The 22,996-nt window shown below is 37.8% G+C and overlaps 1 protein-coding gene across 1 annotated transcript in view; it reads left to right on the top strand.

The window, feature by feature from the left end:
* Positions 1-39: 39 nt before the first annotated feature.
* The window catches only part of LOC104623959 (A disintegrin and metalloproteinase with thrombospondin motifs 19-like), a gene marked incomplete at its 3' end in the record, with an annotated part of 41,470 nt that continues 18,513 nt past the window's right edge, over positions 40-22,996 (top strand). Inside the window, exons 1-2 of the mRNA XM_010291194.1 lie at positions 40-124; positions 1,124-1,734. Of these exons, the coding sequence (XP_010289496.1) occupies positions 40-124; positions 1,124-1,734 (696 nt within the window). The remainder of the gene's footprint in view (positions 125-1,123; positions 1,735-22,996) is intronic.

Below are 22,996 nucleotides of genomic sequence, written 5' to 3'. Positions count from 1 at the left end.
CCCTGTCCTGCCTGCCGGCGTCCCGCGGGCGCGGAGCCGATGGGGATGGGCGGGGGGATGCGCCTGAGCCGCGTCTGCTGCGTTTTCTACCAGCTGTGCGTCCTGTCAAGCGGGCTCGCCGCAGGTAAGTGCGCGCCTTCCGCGGGACGGGGCCGAGCCTCGGGGCGGCCTCCGTGCTCCGCCGGCTGCCGGTAGCCAGTACCTGCCCACAGTTAAGCGCCTTAACAGCTGTGCCCGTCCCTTGTAACCGATGGGTGATCAGACAATGCGTGCCTCCGCTTTGAGGGCGCATTGCAGTGCCCTCGTCAGTACGAGAAGCTGGTTTTTATACGCAGCCAAGTCATCTCAGCAGTGCTGTTCCTAGCGTGTGTAGGATGAAGGTGTAAATACAACTGTCTTCTGTCTTAGGCCGGTGGAGGTTGTGTGTACTCGTATGTTTATAAATATAATGCTGGTGTGGGGGCAATTTTGGTTGAACTGTGATACGGTGTGTGTCATATGCAGACATCACTAATTAGTGATTATAACTCAGTTTGTTTACAATGATAATATAGCGTGTGCGTGCATCTGTCACTTGTAAGTGCACTTGGAAACATGCGGCCATGGGGTGCGTGTGCATTTGGCTGCATTTTTAAATCATAATGATCTTGCAAAACATGCTGCGAACAAGGTTGACATTTTCAAATGTTTTTGTTGAGGTTTTCCCTGCTAAAGTAACAATTCTTTTTTAGCTGTATGAAAAAGTTGCCACTTTGTCTAAATTATGAAAGGTTTGTGCAGTTCTCCTTATGTGGAGGTGGTGGTCATGAAGAACAGCCCCGGCTACTGGTGCAAACACAACTTCTGTCCAGCTTGAGCTCCAGCTCTGTCTCAGTGTTTACCAGCACAGGGGTATGTCCCAGACCCCCGAACAGGCACAGAGATCCCATCTAGTGGCTGGCCTGTCTGCCATATGTAAGGAGAGGATGAAAGGGTCAAGTGGAGCTCACTGTATTTTGAATGGCATGCTTGGCGGGCTGGGAGCCAGAAGGAGCGTGTTGTGGGGGCACAGGGTAGGTTTCTGGCAGTCATTGTGTGCTGCTGAGTGCTCCACTCATTTAACGCATCTGCTGTCTTCCCACAGGTCTCCATGCTTCAGAAGAAACTGAGGAATGGGAGATCGTCTTCCCCGCACTGTGGAGCAGGGGCCAGCAGGAGCCGACGGGTGGCAGTGGTGGTGGTGGGGGCTGCAGCACCGACCCCAGCTGTGGGAACCGGAGCAGCACCCTCAGCGCCCCCGTCACAACTAGCCCAGTGGCCGGCAGCTCCCGGGAGGTGCGTTCAGTCTCCTCTTCAGTGGAGGGGCAAGTGCAGGCTGCAGAGGAGGTGGCAGAGGAAGAGGACACTGAGGATGAGTATGAGTCTCAAGAGTTTTACCACTGGTCCCCCCTGCCCCAAGGGTCTGGTGCTGCCTCTCAGTTGCCACCGCCACCATCGCCCCCGCCACCACCTCCAGCAGAGGATGGAGATGAGGTGTTGCTGAGGATCCCGGCTTTTGCTCGGGAGCTCTACCTGCTGCTGAAGAGGGACAGCCGCTTCCTGGCTCCTGGCTTTGCTGTGGAGGAGCGGCTTGGGGGTGAGGGCAAAAGCCCACCCAGCGCTGCGCAGTCGCAACCTGAGAGAGCTTGTTACTACAGTGGTGCTGTCCTCCGCTACCCGGGCTCCTTTGCCTCCTTCAGTACCTGTGGTGGATTGGTAAGATGGCCTTGCATGCAGGGGTAGCAACATCAGCTTCATCTGCTGTTTTTCACTACCATCCCTTTCCTGAGGTCTTTCTTTCATATCTTCTTGGGTCCTACCTCTGTACTTATCCTTATTTTTAACCATTTTGCCATTCATACTTCTATTATCCCACTCGTAATTTCTCTCAAATCCTACTTCTGCCTTTATCTTGTGAAGTCTCTATGTTCTTTGACCCATTTCCAGGTACACTTTTGTCTCTCAGTCCTATACTTTTCTTTTTTGGATCTCCTTTTTATTCTTATGCCATTCTTTCTTCAGCTTTTCTCTCTCCATCCCTAATTTTATCTTGGTCTTCAGTGTGTGCCTGTAATTAGTTACCTCCATGCTCACTCTTCTTCCTTTTCCCGGTATCATCATCTCTCCTCCAGTCCATCTGTAATCCATTTGTTCTTCATTCCCATCCTATATTCTAAAGTTATCTTTTTCATCTGTGTCATCTTCCGTATGTTCTACATCTCAGTTCTCAGACTATTCTCTTTCCTACTTCTACCAATATTTTATGTCTGCTTTCTCATCTTCATTATTCCTTGTCTTTCATTTCTCTCATCCCTTTAGCTTTTTTTGTCTACCTCACAACTTCTGCATGTGCTACCTGTAGCTACTTGGATTTGGGACTCCATACCCTTCTTTCCTTTCAGTTCCTCCACAGAAGTACGCAATGAGTATGTTGTCAGCAGAAATGTTAATACAGTCAGAGCTTTTGGATTGTTATTAATTCTGTGGCATGCCTCCCTTATTTAAAACAAATTTCACCTGCTATGATTTCTGTTAGATCAGTCATGATTTTTACCAGATAAAGACCAGAATTGGGCACCCTGACAACAGCAGTGGTGATCCAGTGAACTGCAATCCCAAGATACTTGAGGGTGGGTGGAAAGAGTAGAAAGCAGCTGGGATGATGTAAAAAACTGGCAGGATTTAAAACAAAAACAATTATTACTACTATTATTCTCATTTTGGGCCTTTATAGAGCGTTATAAACGCTCATGCCTGAAGAATATAGAATACAAACAGTAATGGCGCTAGGGAGAGTTAACATCATCATCATTAAACCCATCATTGGGTTTTTTTGGGTGGCTAGATGGGTGTAAATCACCACAGTCACATGATAGATGTTTTCTTGTATTTCTTTCCGAATTTGAACATCTAACTTGTTCCATTATTGATTCATGAAGATAGCCTGCCTGGTTTTTATTTGCATGGTCATGAAGTGAAACCAGGTAAAATGTGGAAATTTTGACTGCTTATTCATTTGCCTGTTTGGACTTATTCAAAAGTCAAAACCCAAACTGAAAGTGGCAGAGAGAGAACTTATGTGGATTGACACCAAATAAAATATTTGCCTGCACTCCTGCGAAGTGAAACCGCCAAGTTTCACACAACTCTTAAGTGGTTGGCATCTCATTATTGACATTTTGTCAGATTTTCCAAAGCATGGTAGCAGAATTAATTGTGAAGAAAAATATTGAAAGTCAACTGAAGGTGGTTTGAAAGGAATCAGGTAAAGGATTTTTATGTTCTGGAAAAGCATTTGACTTCTGTACTCCTTGTTAGAGTTTTACTTCCTTCTACATTGCATATGGGTAAAATTAGGCTAGAGAAAATCTTTGCAAAGAAATTGGTAGAGATAATTATCACAAATGCCTGCTCAAAAGTGATGTACATCATTGGGTATCTGTAAATCCTCTGATTTGCAAATTGGAATTCACTGTTTAAATAGACCCCAGATCCCTAGGAGCCCCATTCGTAATTTTTGATTCACTCAGACTTTTCCTAGGAGTACCAGCTTACTCACAGCCTACCCAGCTGTCTAAGCATGCATATGTCCAGATCATGCTCTCCATTCAGAAGGCTGCAGCTGAAATATAAACTCTTCCGTGTATCTCAAATAAAACTGGAAACTGTTGTTGATGTTGAATGGTGGTGTCATGATCTTCAACTGCATAGTCTTGTTTGCAGTGAAATAGTTAAGCAGCTGTTCTTCCTGAGAGTGTTGCTGTGTCAGGCACATAGTTTAAAAAAATTGTACAGTGCTATTATATCAAAATTGTCATAAAAAATCTGAACTTATTTGTCATTCTTTATTCAGTCATTGCTTGGGCTCTATTACATATGTAAGTTGCTCTGTTTCCAAGAGTATTGAAAAAACATCATACATACATTGCGTATTCCACCGTTTCCTCTAGGCCTTGCCCTGCAAAAAGAGCCAAGCAATGTTTAAAGCTAGATTGTCTTCTTTAAGATGTAAAAATCCATTGAAACTTGAACCTAAAAATATTTTACTGTAGTTACCTCAATTACCGTTTATTTATTAGTTTTAAATATAAAGAAATTGCAGAGAAAATATGGTATGAATGTCCTGGATATACTGTCATTTCAAAGCCTTACAGACTTTGGGTTAGGATTACTAGGCTACATACACTTTGGAAAGCCAAACGCGTGGTCTGTAAGTCCCTTAACATGCAGCTTAGATTCCACTTAGCAATTTTTCTTTTCCATGTGAAATGCAGCATCTCTGTCTAACAAGAAAACTTCCACCATTCTGCTTTTTGGATAGTAGTCTTTTAGTGCATCTCTTTATTCACTGAGGAAAGTAACTGTAGTCTGACAGACAGCAGTGATTTTGCCACACAGGAGGAAGGGTGAAAGACTATAAAGGCCAACAGAAAAGTTTTGGCTATCATGTGCAGGCTAGGGTCATACATGGCAGTACAGATGTGTGGCTGATGCTGTAGGGCTAGTTTTGTGAAAAGATACCCTGTCTTCACTAAAATGAAAAAGAGGCTTTTGCATGAAATTGTTGTGCCATCCAAGTTAGGATGTTGGTGTTGCTTCCAACTTCTCAAGGCATGGAGAGACCTGATGTGCCAGTGACATTCAGGAAACTGAAAAAATGTCTATGTAGAAATCTTAACTCTTCCTGCTCTAGGCAGAAAGACAGAAGAATATTGTTGCAGATGTTAGGCACCTTATCCTCTTGAAGTGGGATTTAGATGCTTTTTGAATAGTTCACTGGTTGCAGTTCGGTAAAACATGTAACATGCAGCACAACGTTAAAGCTTCCGTATTTCTTATTTCCTAGCTCTTGAGAGCTTCAGTAGTGTGTTTTTTCTTGAGCTCTTTGACAAAAGACAGGGAGGGTTGATGATAATGGGGTTCATAACATACCATGTTAATCATGTGAATACGCAAGTGAAAAACGAGAACTGTACTCCCAGATAATTACTAACCAAATTCTGACTGCCAGCATTAGCTTCATTTGGCAACCCACCTTGACAAATGAAGGAAACATTAACTTGGTGGGTATTTTCTAGTCAGACTAAAGGCTGGAGATATGCATGGACTGTCTAGAAACTCCATCACCGTGACCTTTGTGTAATCTCAGAGCTCACATGATCAATGGTGACAGCGCTATCCAACTCCTTGGTAAAACACCCGTGGATTCTTACATCCTTTCGTAGCTCAACGGGATTTGCTCTGAGTATGTTTTGGGATTCTGCACTGGTGCGGCATGAAGATTAATAAGGAGAGGTTTCCAAGAATTCTCCATCTGTATGCTGACTGCTTACTTGCTGTTCATTGTTAGCCAACTACCAGGATGTAAGCAGTACTGCTGATGCCAGTGAGACGGCTCTTCTGAAAGTGATGCATTGCAAAGCTGGACCATTAATTATTTAGATGGTTGTTTCTACTGCTTGCTTGTATTTTGCCATAATATTTGAAATAAGGAAAAAAAAGCATGTCAAATGTTGTTGAATAGTTTTATTTGTAACTGGTAAAATATATAACTTACAACTCATAGTTCTTCCAAAGCATGCTGTAGGAGAAACTGACTGTGGACTTAGAATAAAGAAATCAGGCTACTGGTTCATTACCAATGATCTGCTCTGCTACTAGCATGGAAGTTGAAGTAGTCTCACTGCATTTCCCCAGAGCGAGCTGTGAACACGGCAGATGTGTACTTTATCCCCTACTCCTTTAATTTCAGAAAGAGAGGCATTTAATGTTGTTTTTTCTCAGCACTGACTTGCTTAGGTAGTACTCTATGGCTATGTGGTGGCAGACAGGGATTTTCCCAATGTTTCGTTTTCTTTTTAACTGAAGCAGTCTGCATAAAATAGAGAACAGCTAGGTAGAGAAAAGATTTGAATGTCTTTTTATACCTAAAGCAATGGGATATGTTTAGACTGTCGAGAAGTGCAAATAGGAGTAAATGTATACACAGAGGATGAATAGGAGAATGCAGGTTCATAGAGCTATGCTGTTCCTTGCAGCACTTAGCAGGTTGCCTACCAGCACACGTGTGGAGATCTGCCTGAACAGACAGCATTGCTCACTGGGTTAGTTTACTGGAGAGAAGCTTTGAAATTAGTCTGTGTGGTTCTGTGTTTTCACTGGATCCTAAGAATGTGAAATGGTCAACAGCATACTTGCAGTTCTCTAAATCCCTGAAGAGTCAGAGTCAAATACTATTTACAGTGAAAATTAATGTGCATTTTCCCAGTGACTTGAGTGGGAACAAGTTTTAAGACATCTCTGAGGCAGTCCAGGGAAGACCTCACTCTAGAGAAGTGTATGGTGCTTTTATTAGGCCTCATGGCCATTTACAAGTAGGTATTTAAAAATCTGATCAACGGTTCATCGACAAGTAGTCACAGATTTACTCCAGCTGTTACACATAAATTCAAAGAGCACTATCCAAAGCAATGCTGCCAGGATCAGCAAAAGAATGGATGTCAGTAGTTCTGTGTCATGCAGAGATATGCCAAATATCATTGGACAATAACATTTTAACAGATACTTCCGATGGTAGCATTCTACTTCTACATTAAAACTGAAATAAATTAGGATGTGAAAAAAAAATGGGCCTTCTTTGGCTAATGGAATGCTTGTATGGTACTTCAGTAAGATTTTAAGAAAACCTGAAGCACCTTTACAGGAAATGCATGATTTTTTTACTTCTGACACAAACTGTGTTTTCAAGATTAGTGCTATTAAATAATCATAAAGGAATCACACATGACGGATTCAAAATATATTAGATTTTTTAGGATATTCTAAATTCACATTACCCTTAAATTCAGGACACATAATAAAGCTTCTACAAAAGTGGAATTTTTTATTTTGTACCTATCCATGGATAGTCTGACTTTATAGGTTGTCTCAGAACAAGCAGAATGAAATGGTAGTAGAACAATAGTAATAAAATAAAAAAATATTTTCTGTATTCCTAAAATTCGGAACACAGTCACTTTTGTTTCAACATTTTTCCTCCTACAGAAGGATTTTAACCACAGTGTTTCAACATTTTTAAATGGGAAAACTCCCAATGAATATAGTTCTTTGTTACATTTCCTAGTGATTCCTGCAGTGAGAGTAGTGTCTGACATGGCAAGTGTATTGAATTTTTGGACAGCTTGGACAGTTTTGGAGAGCTGTACTGAACTTCTACCTTTTGGTTTTACAGCTTCTTTCAGTGGTAGTGCAATACTTATTCTGCTGCAACTCCTTCTCTGGCATATTGTCAGAGTGACTGAGAATGCATAAATTGTTTGCACTGGGTGTGAGTAGTGAGCCTGACATTTGCTGTGCAGTGCACATGCAAGTTAAATCCTTGCTTTTGTGAGCATCCCTGCTTTTGTGGGACTCTTGGAGCAGGTGGTCAGGAGCAGCTCATGGGCTTCATAAATTGCCCTGGAAGCTGTACTATTACAGGTTGTAAGCTCCTCATGTAAAGGCTCTGAGACTTCTTAATAGACTCCTTGCTTTGATCAAGCTGCAGAGCAACTACCCCATTACACATCCTGGACCATACAGTACCAATATACAAGCCTGAAATGGGTTAAATACCAAGCCTTTTGTCAACCAAAAATAGTACCCCTGCCTTCCCACTTCAGTGATGTTGCAGTTGCACATTGGTATTGAGTAACTTCCACACCAGCTGTTGTTCCAAAAGAAATTGGAGACAATTACAGTTTCTTTTGTGTTTCTTTTCTAAGTATTAGAAAACAGAGATCAACAATTTTTCATAAAAGGAGAAAGAAAAAAGATTGTTAGCAGTATTCATGGTCCATTTGATACATCCAGGCTAAAGTTTGACGTTGCAGAAGGAGGATTATAGAACTAAGTAGGATTATCCTTAAAGGCTGTCAGGATGAAATGAAGTACACTCCCTCCTTCTATACAGTCAGCTTCCTGGGATGCTTAAATGAAAGAGAAGACAAATACAAGCAATAAAATATGTGTTTAGATCCCCTCTTTTTGCAAACTAGGACTAGCACAAGACCGAAAGGTGTGGAAAATCACAGCTGAGTTTTTTGGAGGTTTTTTAAGTTACCTGTTTAGAATGATAATTTAGGATGCTTTGTTTTTTAGTGCACAGTCTGCCTACTGTTGCATTGCAATTTTGTTAAAGAAATGAAACTTTACTGAGAGGGAGAGAAATAAATACGTGAATGAGGGTATTCTGTGAGTATCCCTTCTTCAGAGGTCACACTTTCACCAAGTTTTGTTTTGTTGACTTTAACTTATGCCTTATCTGTGTTTTAAACATCTTTAAATGGGCAATATAAAATCTGTCATCAGTAGAAATAAGAGGGCGAGGTCGGGCATGAGTGGCAATGTAATCCCTGAACAGAAAATAGCTTTCCTGTGTTACGAAACTCTTTCTTTGCAGAATATACAGGAGCACCCCTGGGAAAATAAAGTGTTGGACTAAAATTGGGCTTTCCAATTCTGCACTAAGCAGAAGAAACAATGAAATGTGGTGATGCTCCTGGGAGAATACCCATACTTTCAATGTATATGTTGAACCTGGGCTGGGTTGTTCCTCCTGGATTTACATGTCAGCAGCGGAACATGGGAGAGAGGAGGGCGGTCAGGCTTCTAGGAAGTCTGGTCTCCCAACAGGACAAAACAAGTTGTTCACATGAGGTTACTCTGGCATGCTTAGGCACAGACGCATCTTCCTCCAGCATAGTTCATCTGCTATTTTTGTTAGCCTCTCTGTTACATTAAAATACCTTCATTATAATCTTACATTGAACATCTAATGAAGCACAACTGAAAACACAGTAGAGAAGACAGAGAAAATGAAAATCAATAAAGTAACTATGGCAAGCTGGAATAACCAGCATATATATACAAGCAAAGCACTATTAACAAACATTGCTTTATCCTACTTGAACAACAAGTTAATTACAAACAGAACTACTAAATATGGTTCATTTTTATTTTTTGATAAAGAAAAGGAGTATTGGAGATGGTATTCCTTTAAATATTTGATTAGTGTCATTAAGAACCGTAAACCAATGAAGACCTATGTAAACATAAAGGACTAAAAAATCTTTGTTTCTGTTTTCCTTCTTAAACTCTGATGCTACAGTGCGTTGCTATTCATCTTTGCCTTTCTGGGTGAAACATCTTTCAGTTCGATTTTTGTTTTGTGTATCTGAGAACTCTTGCTAATTGATAAGAAGGATAAGTCTTTAAACATTAGAACAGTAGTGTTAATGTAAAGCTGAAAGGTTTGGAAAGTCAGTTTTGATTTAGGCCAAGACAACATTTGAACTATAACAGTCTCTTGTTCCCTTTAATATTAAACACTGTGCCATGGTATGCAAGATGTTGGGCCAAGATGCCTTGGACCATGTGGTAATGATTCCTTTTTGCTTCTAAGAGCTATCCTATAATCATGTAATCACTCCATCCTGAGACAGGTTTGATTTGTGATTCCAGTCCTGCTTATAATAGCCTGCTGTTCTCCTAAAGTGCTTAGTTTCAGTAGAAATACCTCCTTTGCAATATATTTCCAAGACATGATTAGAAATGAAAAATATGCTATCTCCAGAGTAGCTTTATTTAAAAAGATTGAGACTGTTGTGAATCACTTGAGATCTCTACCCATTGTAATTAATAAGTATAAAATGATCAAGGTTATTTTGCAAGATACAGAAGTGAGAAGGTAACCAGAAAGACTGGGTAAATCCATGAATAAGTAAAGTTTTTGCATTAATTAAATCAGTAAACTATTGACCCCCTAAATTGAAGGTGAGTACTTTAAAAAGAAAAGACAGAGCACTGAGCCTCTCCCAGCTACGCCTGTTAAGGTTAATGAAACTACCATTTTCTCCAAGTCTTGTATTCCTGACTTTTATTCATATCTGATGATATGTGCTGATTGTTTCTTCTATAGCAAATTAACCAGGATTTTTAAAACAGACAAATATTCACCATATTGCAACTCTTGTAATTTATTTTAAAAGCACTGTTCTTTGTCTTTTCTTTTTTAAAAGATTCCTTGGTCCTGCAAGAATGGGCATTCTTTTGGTAGTTAATGACAGATTGTGACATGGGAAAAAATGGGAACATCTGTGATTTCCGGGATGTAAGACCATAAAAATAGGGGAACTGGGAAATAAGGAGGGAAGAGTAGAAAGCATCAGGTGTGAGTGTCATGTTGATGATGCGCATCTCTCTTTGCTATGTGATAAAAAGAGTAGAAAGGGATGAGTTAAAGCCATTTGAGGGAGAATGAAATGTTTGCAGAAGTTCTTCTGTAGAGTGTGTACCTTTCCTTGATTTACGTGGGTCTCTCACCGATAACTTCAGGGACACAGCATGAGCGATAGTTGCTTGCTCCTTGCTTAACAGAGGCAGCAATGTAACGGAAATAGTGTGAAATATGCAGAGCACATGTATGTGTGTGTTATATTGCACATCCAGACAGTAGTTGGTCAAATTTTTATAAACCAATAACCCAAAATATCTATATTAGATTTAAAATCAGATGTACATCTGTTGTGCATTAGCAGTTCAGTTAACCTTTTGTTGTTAACCTTTCATTGCCTGGACAATCTGGTCTTCTTTGTTATTTCTGTTGCTTCTGATAATGGCATAAATAAGCAAAGAAGTATTACTTAGAAGGGAAATAATGAAGAATATTTCAAGTGTTAATTGTAGAACAGTGTATTTAGAATGATAAATCAATATTGTAAAATTAGTTGCTAATAATACATGCATCTGCACATAAGTGAATAGAAGTAAAATTTTTTGGAAACCTGTGCTGCGAATGTTTTTCTTGGGCCTACCAGTACTTCAGTCAGAATTATTTTCTGAATGAGTTTTGCATCCAAAAATGTAGCAATGTGCCCAAAACTGACTTGTGAAATGAGTTAGTTTCTGTGTGATTATCCTCCAACAATTGCGTATGCTTGTTTTATGATCTCAGCTCTGCTACCTTAAGTTCTCATTAGATGTCAGAAGTTTGACTGGGTCAAGTCCGGTCAAGCTTATTTAGATAGCAGTATGTTAAGGAAAATATGGCTATTTCTGCACGTGATGTTAATTCAGCTGGGGGCAACTCTTTATGATTCATTACATCATAAATGTCCTGTTACGTCCCTCTGGGCTTAAGGGGATGCTGGCTGGGAGGAGTGCCCAAGTAATGGCTAGAGCCATTATAGTAATGCTATCTTTTATATAAAGTCTTCAACTGTGCTTCAGATGTGCTTAAATTTCTCAGTGCTCTTTTTGTCAGTGAGAACACTGATTAGCCTGGTGATCAGATTATAACCTTAAAAACTCAGGTGTAACTGTGCTTCAAGGCTTCTTGTATGAAGTGCTTTGATTTTCTTCTGAAGGTGGGAGACAGGAAGAAAAGGGGACATGATAAAGGACAAAAAAAGCTGAATGCCTGTTATTCTGGGATACAGCAGTGGGTGAAGCGTGAGTTCTTATTCTCTTATTCTTATGTGCAGGGAACATAAAGGCAGGTTTGTACACATATTCTCAGGACTTAATATTTAGTTGTGGCCTTGCTTAATGTGCTTTCCAAAAATACTAAGTCTCTAAGCATAAAGCTGTCTGGATCTATGCTTCTGTCGTATGCTCTGGTCTAACTCTTCTAATTTAGGCAATTATTTAAATCTGAGAATTCACAAGCTTGTTGCAAGGTACAGGATAGGAACTTCCTTAGGTGATTTTATGCCTAGATAGATCCCCAGTCTCTTTTGTCCCTCTTTCATAAATGGACCTCACCCCAAACATTTATTAAGTGAGGTATGAGGGGGGTGAGGGAATGAAAAGTAGAAGAGGGTTTATAAACTAAAATGGATACATTTATGCATATAAAAAACTTAGTTTTCCAGTGTCCTAGCATGTTTCACTTTTTCTGTCTGATCACCTGTTTCTTCTGTAGTAACCTATCTAAGGAAGCATAACAACAAATATTTCTTCTATATCCTTTTGGGGTTTTTTTTTGCTTCTAATACTAAATTGTTTGCACTGGAAATAATGGAAGGAAACAATTTCTTCCTTTCTTATTTCATTTTGAGTGATCAGTCTTTTGCTCATTTCATATAAACAAATTTGCTTAAAAGTGACCAGTCAGGCTGATGCTACCTGGATCAAGATGCTAACATTAAAACACCATTCTGCTCACCATTTGTATTTTTATGCACATAAAATTAAGTGTTCTAGCTTTAAAAAAAAGGAAAAAAGCCTTCTTCCAAAATATTTTTTTCCTTTTAGCTATAATAGTTCTTGAAAAATAATTAGATACTGTTCCTTCTTTCATGAGCTTAGCGAAACTTCAGTTTCTATGTACAACAAAAGGTAAATTAATTTTTTTTTTTTTTCAAAAAAAAAGCTGAAGGAGAGTCTAGGCTTGGAAGTTAAAAGCAAAAAACTGCATTGTTTGGAAAAAAAATTAGATATGAATTGCAATTAGGAGTAGAGTCACAGAAATACATGACTTTCATATATTTGTAACTTTTTTAAGCAATGTGAATCTAAAATTATAATAAATTGTGAAGTCTTACGTATTTCTCTTAAAGCCACCATTCTGGAATCATGTAATTCTAGATAGAGGTATAAAAAGCCTAAACACAACGTTATTTTATAGATGGACTAACTTTGTTTGTTGAATTATAATTCTATACCCATAAATATAATTTATTTTCCTTTGTTGAATTTCTGTTTTCCACAGTTAGTAGGTTTGGCAAATTGTAGATCTGAATGAAACTGAGTTTCATGGAGTGTTGCCTTGAATTAAATAGTCTTTGAAAGCAGTTCAGCCCCTCTCTCTGAAGAAAACCAAAATAATGGAGTTGTGGATAGATATTTCAATAAGGATTAGCAGAGATTAAATTTCTCTGTGGGCAATCATGGGTGGGTTTTGGAGCTGTGCCACATCCCTCTGTGGCTACAATGAAAGCACATGGGTTTGAACAATGGTAGCTCATTGGTATGCATTATTTGAGTGTTTTACACTGTTGAATCAATTTAAACTTGGATCCTTTGTATTGGTCTTTTTGTTACTAGTCTAGGTATTTTATCTAATGTAGGCTACATACACAGTTGCTGATGTCTTCTGTTTAAATATCCTGCACGGGACTCAGGGTAGAACATTTTCGTGTTCACCCTTTGTGAACTATTACATTTTCGCCTGCATAAAACAGCATTTCAGATTCTGATGGGACTAAGTCCAGGCTTGTACTAAAGAAATGAGGTTAATGCAGTTTCATTAGCTAAAGGTACAGCAGTTTGATTCATACTCCAAAAGAGTGGTTTTCAGTCTTACCACAACAAGTGCTGAAGTTACTCATATTACACCAAAATACTCTAGAGAAACACATCTTTACAAGCACTGAGTCTTTAATTGCAGGGATTTTTTCCATAAGTGACATGTTTCCATAGGTGCTGTTTTTTCTAGGACTAGTCATGTTTAGCTATGCAAAGGGACTTTGTTATACAGTATTAATAATTATTGAAATGTTATATAATAAATAATCTGGAATATCACTAAACCAATTCATTGTAAAGAATTTTTGACTTAAATTTTATGGAATAAAGTCTTTTAAATCCTGGTTTACTTTAGAGAAGCTGTTGTATTTATTTTGGAAAGGGGATATGGTTTGGGTTGTGAATTTTTTGTTATTTTTACAGTGGCGGTGTTCCATTTAATATAGCATGCACTTGATGAGCAAAACCAAGTGATTGTTAACATCATGCAGCACTTAATTATGACAACATGATAGATATAATTTACAGGTTAGGTGGCTGTTTTAAAAGTGGATTTTTATGCCAGTTCTGCTTTGAATTGTGCAAAAAAGGGCTGTATCATGCTTGCTCAAGTATAATTGTGTCTTGGTTTTCAGTTTGACTGTAGTTTATTTTATTGGTCTGTATTAGTCATCTGTGGTTGGATGAGCATATTGTTCCAGCATACATTTTGAAGCAAAATAAAACAAGACTTTCCAGAATGTTTCAGGCAACAGACAAGAAGCATCTTTATTCATTAGTCAGTTGGTGCATGCACCAACAATGGAGGTGGAGTCATGCAGCCCCATAAAACATCTGTTGAATGTATGATTGTATGGAGGACAAAATGAAGATCTTTATCCACAGGACTGAAACATCTGATATCTTTGAATTTTTTCCTGTAGGTTAGCAACCTTGGTAGTTGGTTAATGCTTCTTTTTGTAATGGTAGTTACTTCCTTTAGTTCATTTGGAAACGGTGCTTGAATCATGGTCAGCTCTGATCATTGTGTTTTTGATGAACCAAACTGAAGGCATGGCCTTTGTGAGTTGCTGTACTATTACTGTGTCTTTCAGCTTCTTGAAAAAGTAATTCTCTAACTCACATAAGGACAGATCAAAATAGGAAACCTGAAGGCCAATATGCTGGGACACCACTGAAAGAACTTCTTTTTTTTTTTTTTTTTAAAATAGTTCTGGTTGTAGTTGACCATTTAGAGCTGCAAGTACAGAAAGTTTGTGTGTTCTCTTAGAATGATAAATTCCATTTTAACTAAATTGATTTCTGATTAATCATATTTTTTTCATGCAAATGAAGAGGAATATGCTAGGTGGCCAATTCATTACTTTTGCACAGATGTTGCCTTCTAGTTTCCTTCCCTTTACAAGCCGTAGCTCCATGTATTAATTATTATTTTTTTTTTAAATTAACTGTGTAACATAAAGATATGGGCAGTAAATTTTTATATATACATAAAGTCAGAATCTTGATTATATAACATAACTTTATATTTACTATTACAGTACCACCATTGATCTATATTGATACGAAGTCAGATCTGGATCTGCTTAGGGTTTAGACAGAGAGGGTGGAATAATGTATCTTGCTTTATTGAGCATATATTGGTGAGAGCAGATTGAGAGTTTTGAGGTTTGCATCCATGAAATTATTTTTCCATAACAACCTTTTAACATTATAAAATTGGGAAAGTCTCTTCTATCTTAACTATAATGTGGTTGCCCTCTTGCCATACTATCAGGGCTTGATCATAGTTTACATAAAGACAGTGGTTTTGAAGGAGACATAGGATGGTCTTTAGTGTCATTATTCTTGAAAAATAAGAAACTTAAAGTTAGACAAGGTTTCTGGGTAAAGGATACTTATTTTATTAATTCAGTTTATATCATTGGAATAAATAGACAACATCTAAGGCTTTCTAGCCCTTTCTCAAAATAGACAACATCTAAGGCTTTCTAGCCCTTTCTCAGAGTTTCTATTTCTTTTGTAATAGAAGCAAAACTACTTGAGACATAAGAATAATTCCAGAATCTAATTAGGTTTACTGATTGGTTCAGCCTTGTGAGCTAAAGAGCAGATAAAGCTACTGAGTGAAGGGAGAAATGATCACAGAGAGACCAGAAATTTATTACATGGTGCGTTGACAGAATACGGGATGTTTTCCTTTGTGAGATAGTCATGGCTGCCATAAAATCTGTATTGTTTTAGGCATCTAAGGTTGAAAATAGCATATTTGTTTTCTTAAGGATTGCAAAGTGTGCCTTGTGTGCAGTTATGGATATTCTGCACATTTAATAGCTTGCACCACTTATGAAGTCTGGCTTACCAATAGTTGTCTCTATTCTCAGTGATACTAGTCAATCTTTGCATAGTTACCTGGAGCAAATGCATACAATACAGTTAATTTAAGTTAGTTTAAGAATCAAGTTTATTCAGAGTGTCTTTAACTGAGTGTGTCTAGAAAATAGGTTTTAAATTGACTGTCACATACCTAATGTAAAATTTGACTTCACATCTCAACAATGGCTTGTAGCACTTGGATCAGAAATGCTAATTCGATTCTAAAATTTTATAAAATAAAGGCACCTGTGCTAAAAGTAGTAGGCTTTCTATACCCCATAAGCTTCCAGAGTGCTGCATAAGGAAAAGAAATAAAAGCATGCCTGTAGTAAGTGTGCATTTCTTACTTTGTAGTTTCTAAGTATAAAACTTTATGCGCTAATAATTCTGAATTTATGATTTTAAACATGTATGTGTGGAATACCTCTCTTGAGTGAACATGAAACTGTGTATGTGAAAGAAAATGGAATTTCATGTACTGCAGACTTGAAGTCCAAATCATCTCTATATTGTATAGTCTCTCTCCCTTCTCCTTTTCTCCCTTTGTTTAAAGGTTGTAGAGCCTAAACACTTGATAGATTAATAGATGTATAGCTGTGGAGAATGTGCATTCAGAATCTGGGAAGCTGCAATTTAGTAAAAAAAAATGTTTATTTACACAGTAATTTTAGCTGTGTAATATGGTAACAGGAAAAAAAGAGGCATTTAGAGCATTTATGCTTCTGTCAAACATTTTTGGTGTATGTACATTTGCATGCAACTGCAGTTGTTTGTTTTGTAGATGTTGCAATTTAAAGCTAGTTTTGAATGTCTCACATTATTAGTATTCAGCTTATATGTATACACTCCCCAAACTGAATGCTAGTTAAGAATACATGAGCATAAATATCTTGGCCAAATTTATATTGCAAGTCAGTGACAGAACAAGATTAGAATTCAAAACTTAAAACAAAGACAGAGAAAAAGTAAATAATAGAATTGGACTAGAATATAGAGATCAGGGCAGTATCAACTTAGTACAGTATCACAGCCAAATACATGTCCCCTCCTTGAGAGGTGATGATGTTGATGTAGGCAGTGGCATAGATCAGCTGTTCTTACCAGAAAAAAACAAATTCCAGCAGAACAGAGTTGTAGGAATTGTTCAGCCTAAACTGAGGAAATGTTGAACGAGCTGTTATATCTTTTAGAAATTGTACACACTGAAATGTTCTATTATTCATGCAGGATTGCAGCAAAACCGTTGTTTTTTTTAATACCTTGGACAAAGGTATTTGAGTAAATTTTCTTTCCTTCTGAACGTATGTTACACTCCAGTAGAATTATGTACATTTTTCATTATGCTTTTTCTCTTTATTTGCATGCATCCCTTTCTTGTAGTCCATGCTACACCTACTGCCCACAAGAACCACCAGGTCCATTTTGGCAGATCTGCTTGCTAGCTATTCAGCCAGCCAGCCAGCCACCTACCCATCCACGCACCCAACAGGAAGTCCCTACCAGTGCAGAGGGTGAATCTGTCCCAGGGGCTGGACTTCACATTCATTCTTGCTGAATTTCATGATGTTCCTTCTCACAACTATTCATAAATATATATTTATACATATATTTTATATGTATAGAATCATAGAGTAGTTTGGGTTGGAAGGGACCTTTTAAAGGCCATCTGTTCCAACCCCACTGCAATGAGCAATCAGGTTGCTCAGAAGCCCATCCAATCTGACCTTGAATGTTTCCAGGCAACTGCCACCTCTCAGGGCAACCTGTGACCATGTTTCACCGTCCTCATTCTGAAAATTTTCTTCTTCATATCTAGTCTAAATCTGTCCTTTTTTAGTTTAAAACCATTACCCCTTGTCCTATCGCTGCAGGCCCTGCTAAAAGGTCTGTCCCCATCTTTCTTATAAGCCCCTTTATAGGTTGGATGGCACTAAAATGAGGTCACATGAATGACTAATGTCTCCATGAGATCCACATTTCCATCGTTCTTTGGCTTCAGTAAAGATGCTGGGACTCTTGTTGGCTATCCCTGTTCTTTACGTTTTTGTCTGGCTCATAGATTAATCTTTGTCTTGTCATATGTCTTCAACCCCCAAACTTTTAAATTATCTGAGGGTTACTAGAATCTATAGTGCAAATCATTAGGTAACAGAATTGGAAGCAAGTTATCTGCAGTTAGATACAGTTGGTTTGGTTGCCATCTATTTTTTAGGAAAATAGACTATACAACAGGAATGGTACATTTAGTTTTAGGAGTTTTTAATTCATATTTTTTACATTTCTTTTTGAAGCAGTTGAAAATAGCACTTAGAATTGCCTTGTGGTAGTAGTTTTCAATGAATTATTATTAAAGATACTTCAGTTACCTCAAACTGGAACAGATTAGATGTCTCTATGGAGAGACAGAACAGCATACACATATGTAGTTCATGGGACAATTTGTGTAGGATAGTGATTATTTATAAAGGTTTCTGTAGTTGTTCCAGAAGGAGTCATCTTAAGAACTATAGGGTTTCACTCAACACTAGTGTCCTATTTACCTCCTTTTAACATTTAATATTTTGAAATTTGAGTTATGGTGCACTAGTGATTTTGAATTTTTTTACGTATGTTTAAATTATGCTTTGCCTTCCCAGTGCAAGACTTTAAAGCATTTGGGATGAGTTCTGTGTCTTAAAGCATTGAGCCTCTGCCAGTGTTTTGACACAACTAATTTGACTAAAGCAAACTACAATTAAACTATACTTCTGGGTAGCTGCTGCCAAAAAAAGAGTGTACAGTGGAGTCCATTTACAATGTGCTGTTGAAGCAATAAATCTGGGAAAAGAATAACATATGCTTAATTTCAGTAAACTTTGTCTTAAAGTTTGGTGGTTTTTTTAAAAAGAAGAATGTATGAATGCTTATACATGAAGTTGTAATGAACCTGCGGGCACATTACTTAGGAGAAACAATTTTTACCATCATATCTAGCTAGCAACATGTTGTATGCCTTACAATACAGAAAAAGTAAGTAGCTTCAAAGGCACAATTAGTTAGATCTAGGAAATTTAAACAAAAAAAGGTATCTTTGTAAAAACAGAATGTCAAATGTAACATAAAAATAAAAAATTGGAAATAACAAATGGTAGGAATTCTGTTATCCTGAAAAATCCTATTACGTGTTTGACCATTGTTCTGTACTTCCCCACTTCTTAAAGACTTAATTCTCCATGTGAAGCTGGCTGCCTTTCAATGGAAGTTGTATCTTTGTGTAGGTAGGTGGAAGGTATAACTTGGTATGATTGTTCTGAAGCCCTACTCTCACAAATTTAGCTGGCAGAGTGAGAGGCAGGGTTCAGTAAATCTTGCCTGGTTTTCAGTGTGACTTTTCTTCATATTCATGTGGAGAGAAGGAGTGTTTTAGATGATAAAGAGCATATTATTTTTGATGATTCGGTATTTTTTAAGGAAAAAACCCTGTTTTGATGGAAGGCTCCTGGCTGGTTCTAGTCATGAAGAACTAGCTTGGATGCTTTATATGAATAGGAGGTAAGATCAGAAGCAACACCTGGGCAGTTGACTGTGCTTTAGTGGTAAATTGAGGGCTGGGAGGCATAGGAGAATTAAACAGACCAAAGTTTGGTGTAAGTGTCTTCTAGTGTGACTTACTACTTTTATACTACATTTATAGGTTTGCTTCATAGACTGATGACTTAGCTGGCAGTGACAGGAGGAGGAAAAGATTGTGTATTTGCTGATCACAGGATCATTATGAGCCATCAGGCATGATGTGCGTGTGAAAGATGCATCTAACTGGTAAAGGACAATAGTGGGAATACAGAAAATTTATTCTCATTTCACAAAGTTACAGTGAAATGATAGCTGAAATATGGCTTGCAGTTCTGTTTGCTGATGTTCAGAGAGAGGAATTCAGTTGTGGCTACAAGGATAATTATAGTAGTAAAGCCTATTTCATCAAGCAACAGTCAAAGGCTGGTGTGTTTATCATCACACAGCAGAAACTGCAATACAATATGATTACCTTTTTAATAAAAACACTGGAGTGAATATCAAGGAGCCTGGAAAGCTGGCCAAGAAGGAAAACAATGTAGACCCAGAATCAGATGGATCTAAAATAATGGCCATGAATAAATTTAGATTAGAAAATTGGAAAGATTTCCAACTAGTAGAAGAGAAAAATCTGAAACAAATTTCAAATAGAAATAGTAAAATAATAGAGCAGCAGTTCTACTGAAAGTACTTTAATTAACAGTAACAGCAAGAAAATGCATTAAAAAGAAATCTAGGCTGATGAAGGATCTGTGTTACAAGGGTAAGTGTAAAAAAGCCTGTGTTTTATGAAGTCTTGAATGCATAGAGCCTGGACTTGATCTGTGGTTCTAACACATCAAAAAGACAAAGGCAATTTGCATTCTCTGTTCTAGACTGTTTCTTATCCTTTATTAATTTTTCAATACTATAAGACTTAAGCAGTGAGTATTAAGATAGTAGAATTAAATAATGCATGCTCTACATGACATAAAGAGAAAGTTGAATTTGATTTGGGAAGTTGAGTTTAGCTGAGTCTGTTTTTAATATTCAAGTGAAATTTATAAGCAAACCTACAATTTCATGAGTGATGTATAATTGTCTGTCTTTGATTTCCTGGCTAAAGTAAAAAGATTAAATGGCTTTTTATGACTTTAAAACAGTAATAAGAAAACTGAAAATCCATTGTGCTAGGTAAGTCACAAGAGGAATCAGCCAACTGTTCTCTCGGTTGGTGCTTCTTTCAAGCCAATGTCATTTGTTCAGAAAAATGTGCATGGCTTAATACCAAGTTCTCCAATCAGCAATGCAGAAGTCCAGATGATTCACTTGGTAGCAAGTGGTCTTTTCCTACCAGGGTTTTCTCTCTTTCACAGAATATACAGCTTTTTTGTGTATGGGGGTATGTTTTCCTTTGTCACAGGTACTTTTTAAGTTTGGGGTTTTTTTGGTCCTTTAAGCCACAGCTTAATCAGCCAGAACCTGGGCAACAGGTTCTTGGGTGGAGGAAAGAAAAGGGAGTTTGAACATGTAATTTCTGCATTTGGCAGTTGGTTTGTAAATTCTGCCGAGTTCTTCTGGAGATCAAAGGGCAAGCGTACAGTCGTTGAAAATGCACTGACTTTTCTGGAAGCAGTGGCACAAGCTGAACAAGTGGACCCATGAGTGATGTGACAATATTGTTGCAAGAGTCTATAACCAGTTGATATTTCTAATAAGAAGAACAGAAAGTGGTTGGCATGTGAAGAGGTGGTCACTTGAACCTGATGACCAGCCTGTTACATTGCACAGGAAGCTGTGGCACTTGGAGGGACTTGTGTCAGGTTCATGAGTTTCACTGTTGATGGCAGTGACTGAACATCTGATTTTAAACCACCACCACAAATTTAGGAAGCACATTTTGTGATTTTGTCTATAGAAGGCACATAAAAGAAATGAGAAGGCACATAAAAGAAATGAGAGAGATTAGAATTGATACATTTTACATATTTTATTTGCAATTTCATTTCGTGTGTAGTGAATGTCCATTTACTAGTGAGTAGCATAGTGAGTGCTGCTGAGTAATATAATTCTTTTTGTGCATCTATGTGGATTTTTCAGAGTGAGGAGTGTGTATTTCTCTGTGTGTGTAGTCATTGTAAAACAGTATAAAATCGCAAGAGAAGCAAGGGTAATAACTACTTCAGCATTTTAATGTTATTCTTCAAAAATTACAGATTTTTAAGCGGTATTTCCTTAAGATGGTGATCATGAAAGATGGATATACTGTGCTGGAAACTAGGGAATTGGTACTTGCTCTGAAATTTGTGTTAGTCTTTAGCAAAAAAGGGGTTTTTACCCTAGTGTTCACCCTTGTGAACGGTGTATCAATTCATTACACACCCTTTTAGGTAGTATCTTGATTGAACAGAATCTTAACCATACATGATGTAGGCTGAAGCCCATGTTGTATAAAGTCCATTAAATATAAATATTATATCATCATTACACATTTATTATGATGATTATGTATTGTATTATGGGGAATATTTCAGCTTTTCATCTTTGGCATGGGTTGTTGTGGATTTAGAAAACTCCATGAGATAGAAGAAAGCAAAAGAGATGAGAACTTTTACAGTAAACCCAGATACCATGGGACCTATGATAAAAATTACAGTGCTGAAACAAAAAACAGATGTGAAACATGGGTAAGGAGATTATAAGGTTGTAGTGATACAAATAGGTTTTTGACATAGGCCTTTGTTGGTTTATGTGCCTTTACATCTTTTCGCTTCCTTTCGATAAAGCTGGAATTAATTGAAACACTTTAAAGCTTAGCGTTTTCAATGAGAAGTTTACCTGTAAATATTGAAAACAGCTCTTTTTAAATGCTTGGAAAGTCACAGTTTGAACTATCTATGCTTATGTTAATTTTATAATACTAGTTTTTGTTGTTTTATCACCTTATGATAGGTGTACAGAATGCATCCTCTACCTTTAAAGACATTGAATTGCAGCTGTGCAGACACGTTACAGCTTGAAGGTTATTTATCTCACATGTGGCATGAGAATTTCCCAAAGTGCCCTAGAAAAATTCTGACTTTTGAGTCTTTATCTTGGAGGAGGTGTGAGTACTGATCATTACATGCTGTGGACTTCATGGCTTAATGATACCAATTATACTGGAGCATTTTTGTCTAACTTTTAGTAAAATCTAAGTCGATCACAAAGAATACATTAAACAGAACTGAGACATTTCTGCAGATGCCTTGTGCATAAATTAGAAATACATTCCAAATGTGGAAAGCTAGCCATGTAACTTAGAGTATATACACTGTTAATGGCCAGTGCGTAAAGAAGGCCATGAAGACTTTTTGGTGTCTTTTACATCTTAGAAGTGCAGTCTGCAGTTTAGAGAGATGCATTCTAATCTTAGAGGTTTAGCTTCTAATCTCAGATTTTTATCTAGCGAAAAGAAATGTGAACTTCTCATTCAACAGATTGGCACTATTTGGGACCATTTGGGTGAGTAGGTTTTTTCAGAGCCGTGGGATTCTTGCTGAGAATACAGCCTGTCACCAACTTCCCAGCTGAAATTCAAATACATTTTCTTAGCTTAGCTGTATTTTGGCAAAAAGCCATTGGAAGAACCCAAGTCTTTCAACAACATAGGTTGCATGTCACTGAGATCTAAATAACTAAAATTCAGAACCTGGAACTAACACGGGAAGCTTGTAGGCAGTGAGTTCGGAGCACAGTAATGTGTTCCTGGTGAGACATTCTTATCACCACGTAAATTTGCTGC

This window comes from Phaethon lepturus, unplaced genomic scaffold (assembly GCF_000687285.1).
Source record: "Phaethon lepturus isolate BGI_N335 unplaced genomic scaffold, ASM68728v1 scaffold5867, whole genome shotgun sequence".
Classification (NCBI taxonomy): domain Eukaryota; kingdom Metazoa; phylum Chordata; class Aves; order Phaethontiformes; family Phaethontidae; genus Phaethon; species Phaethon lepturus.
The sequence above is the reverse complement of the archived record's forward strand: the minus strand, read 5'-3'. Positions and strand labels throughout refer to the sequence as shown.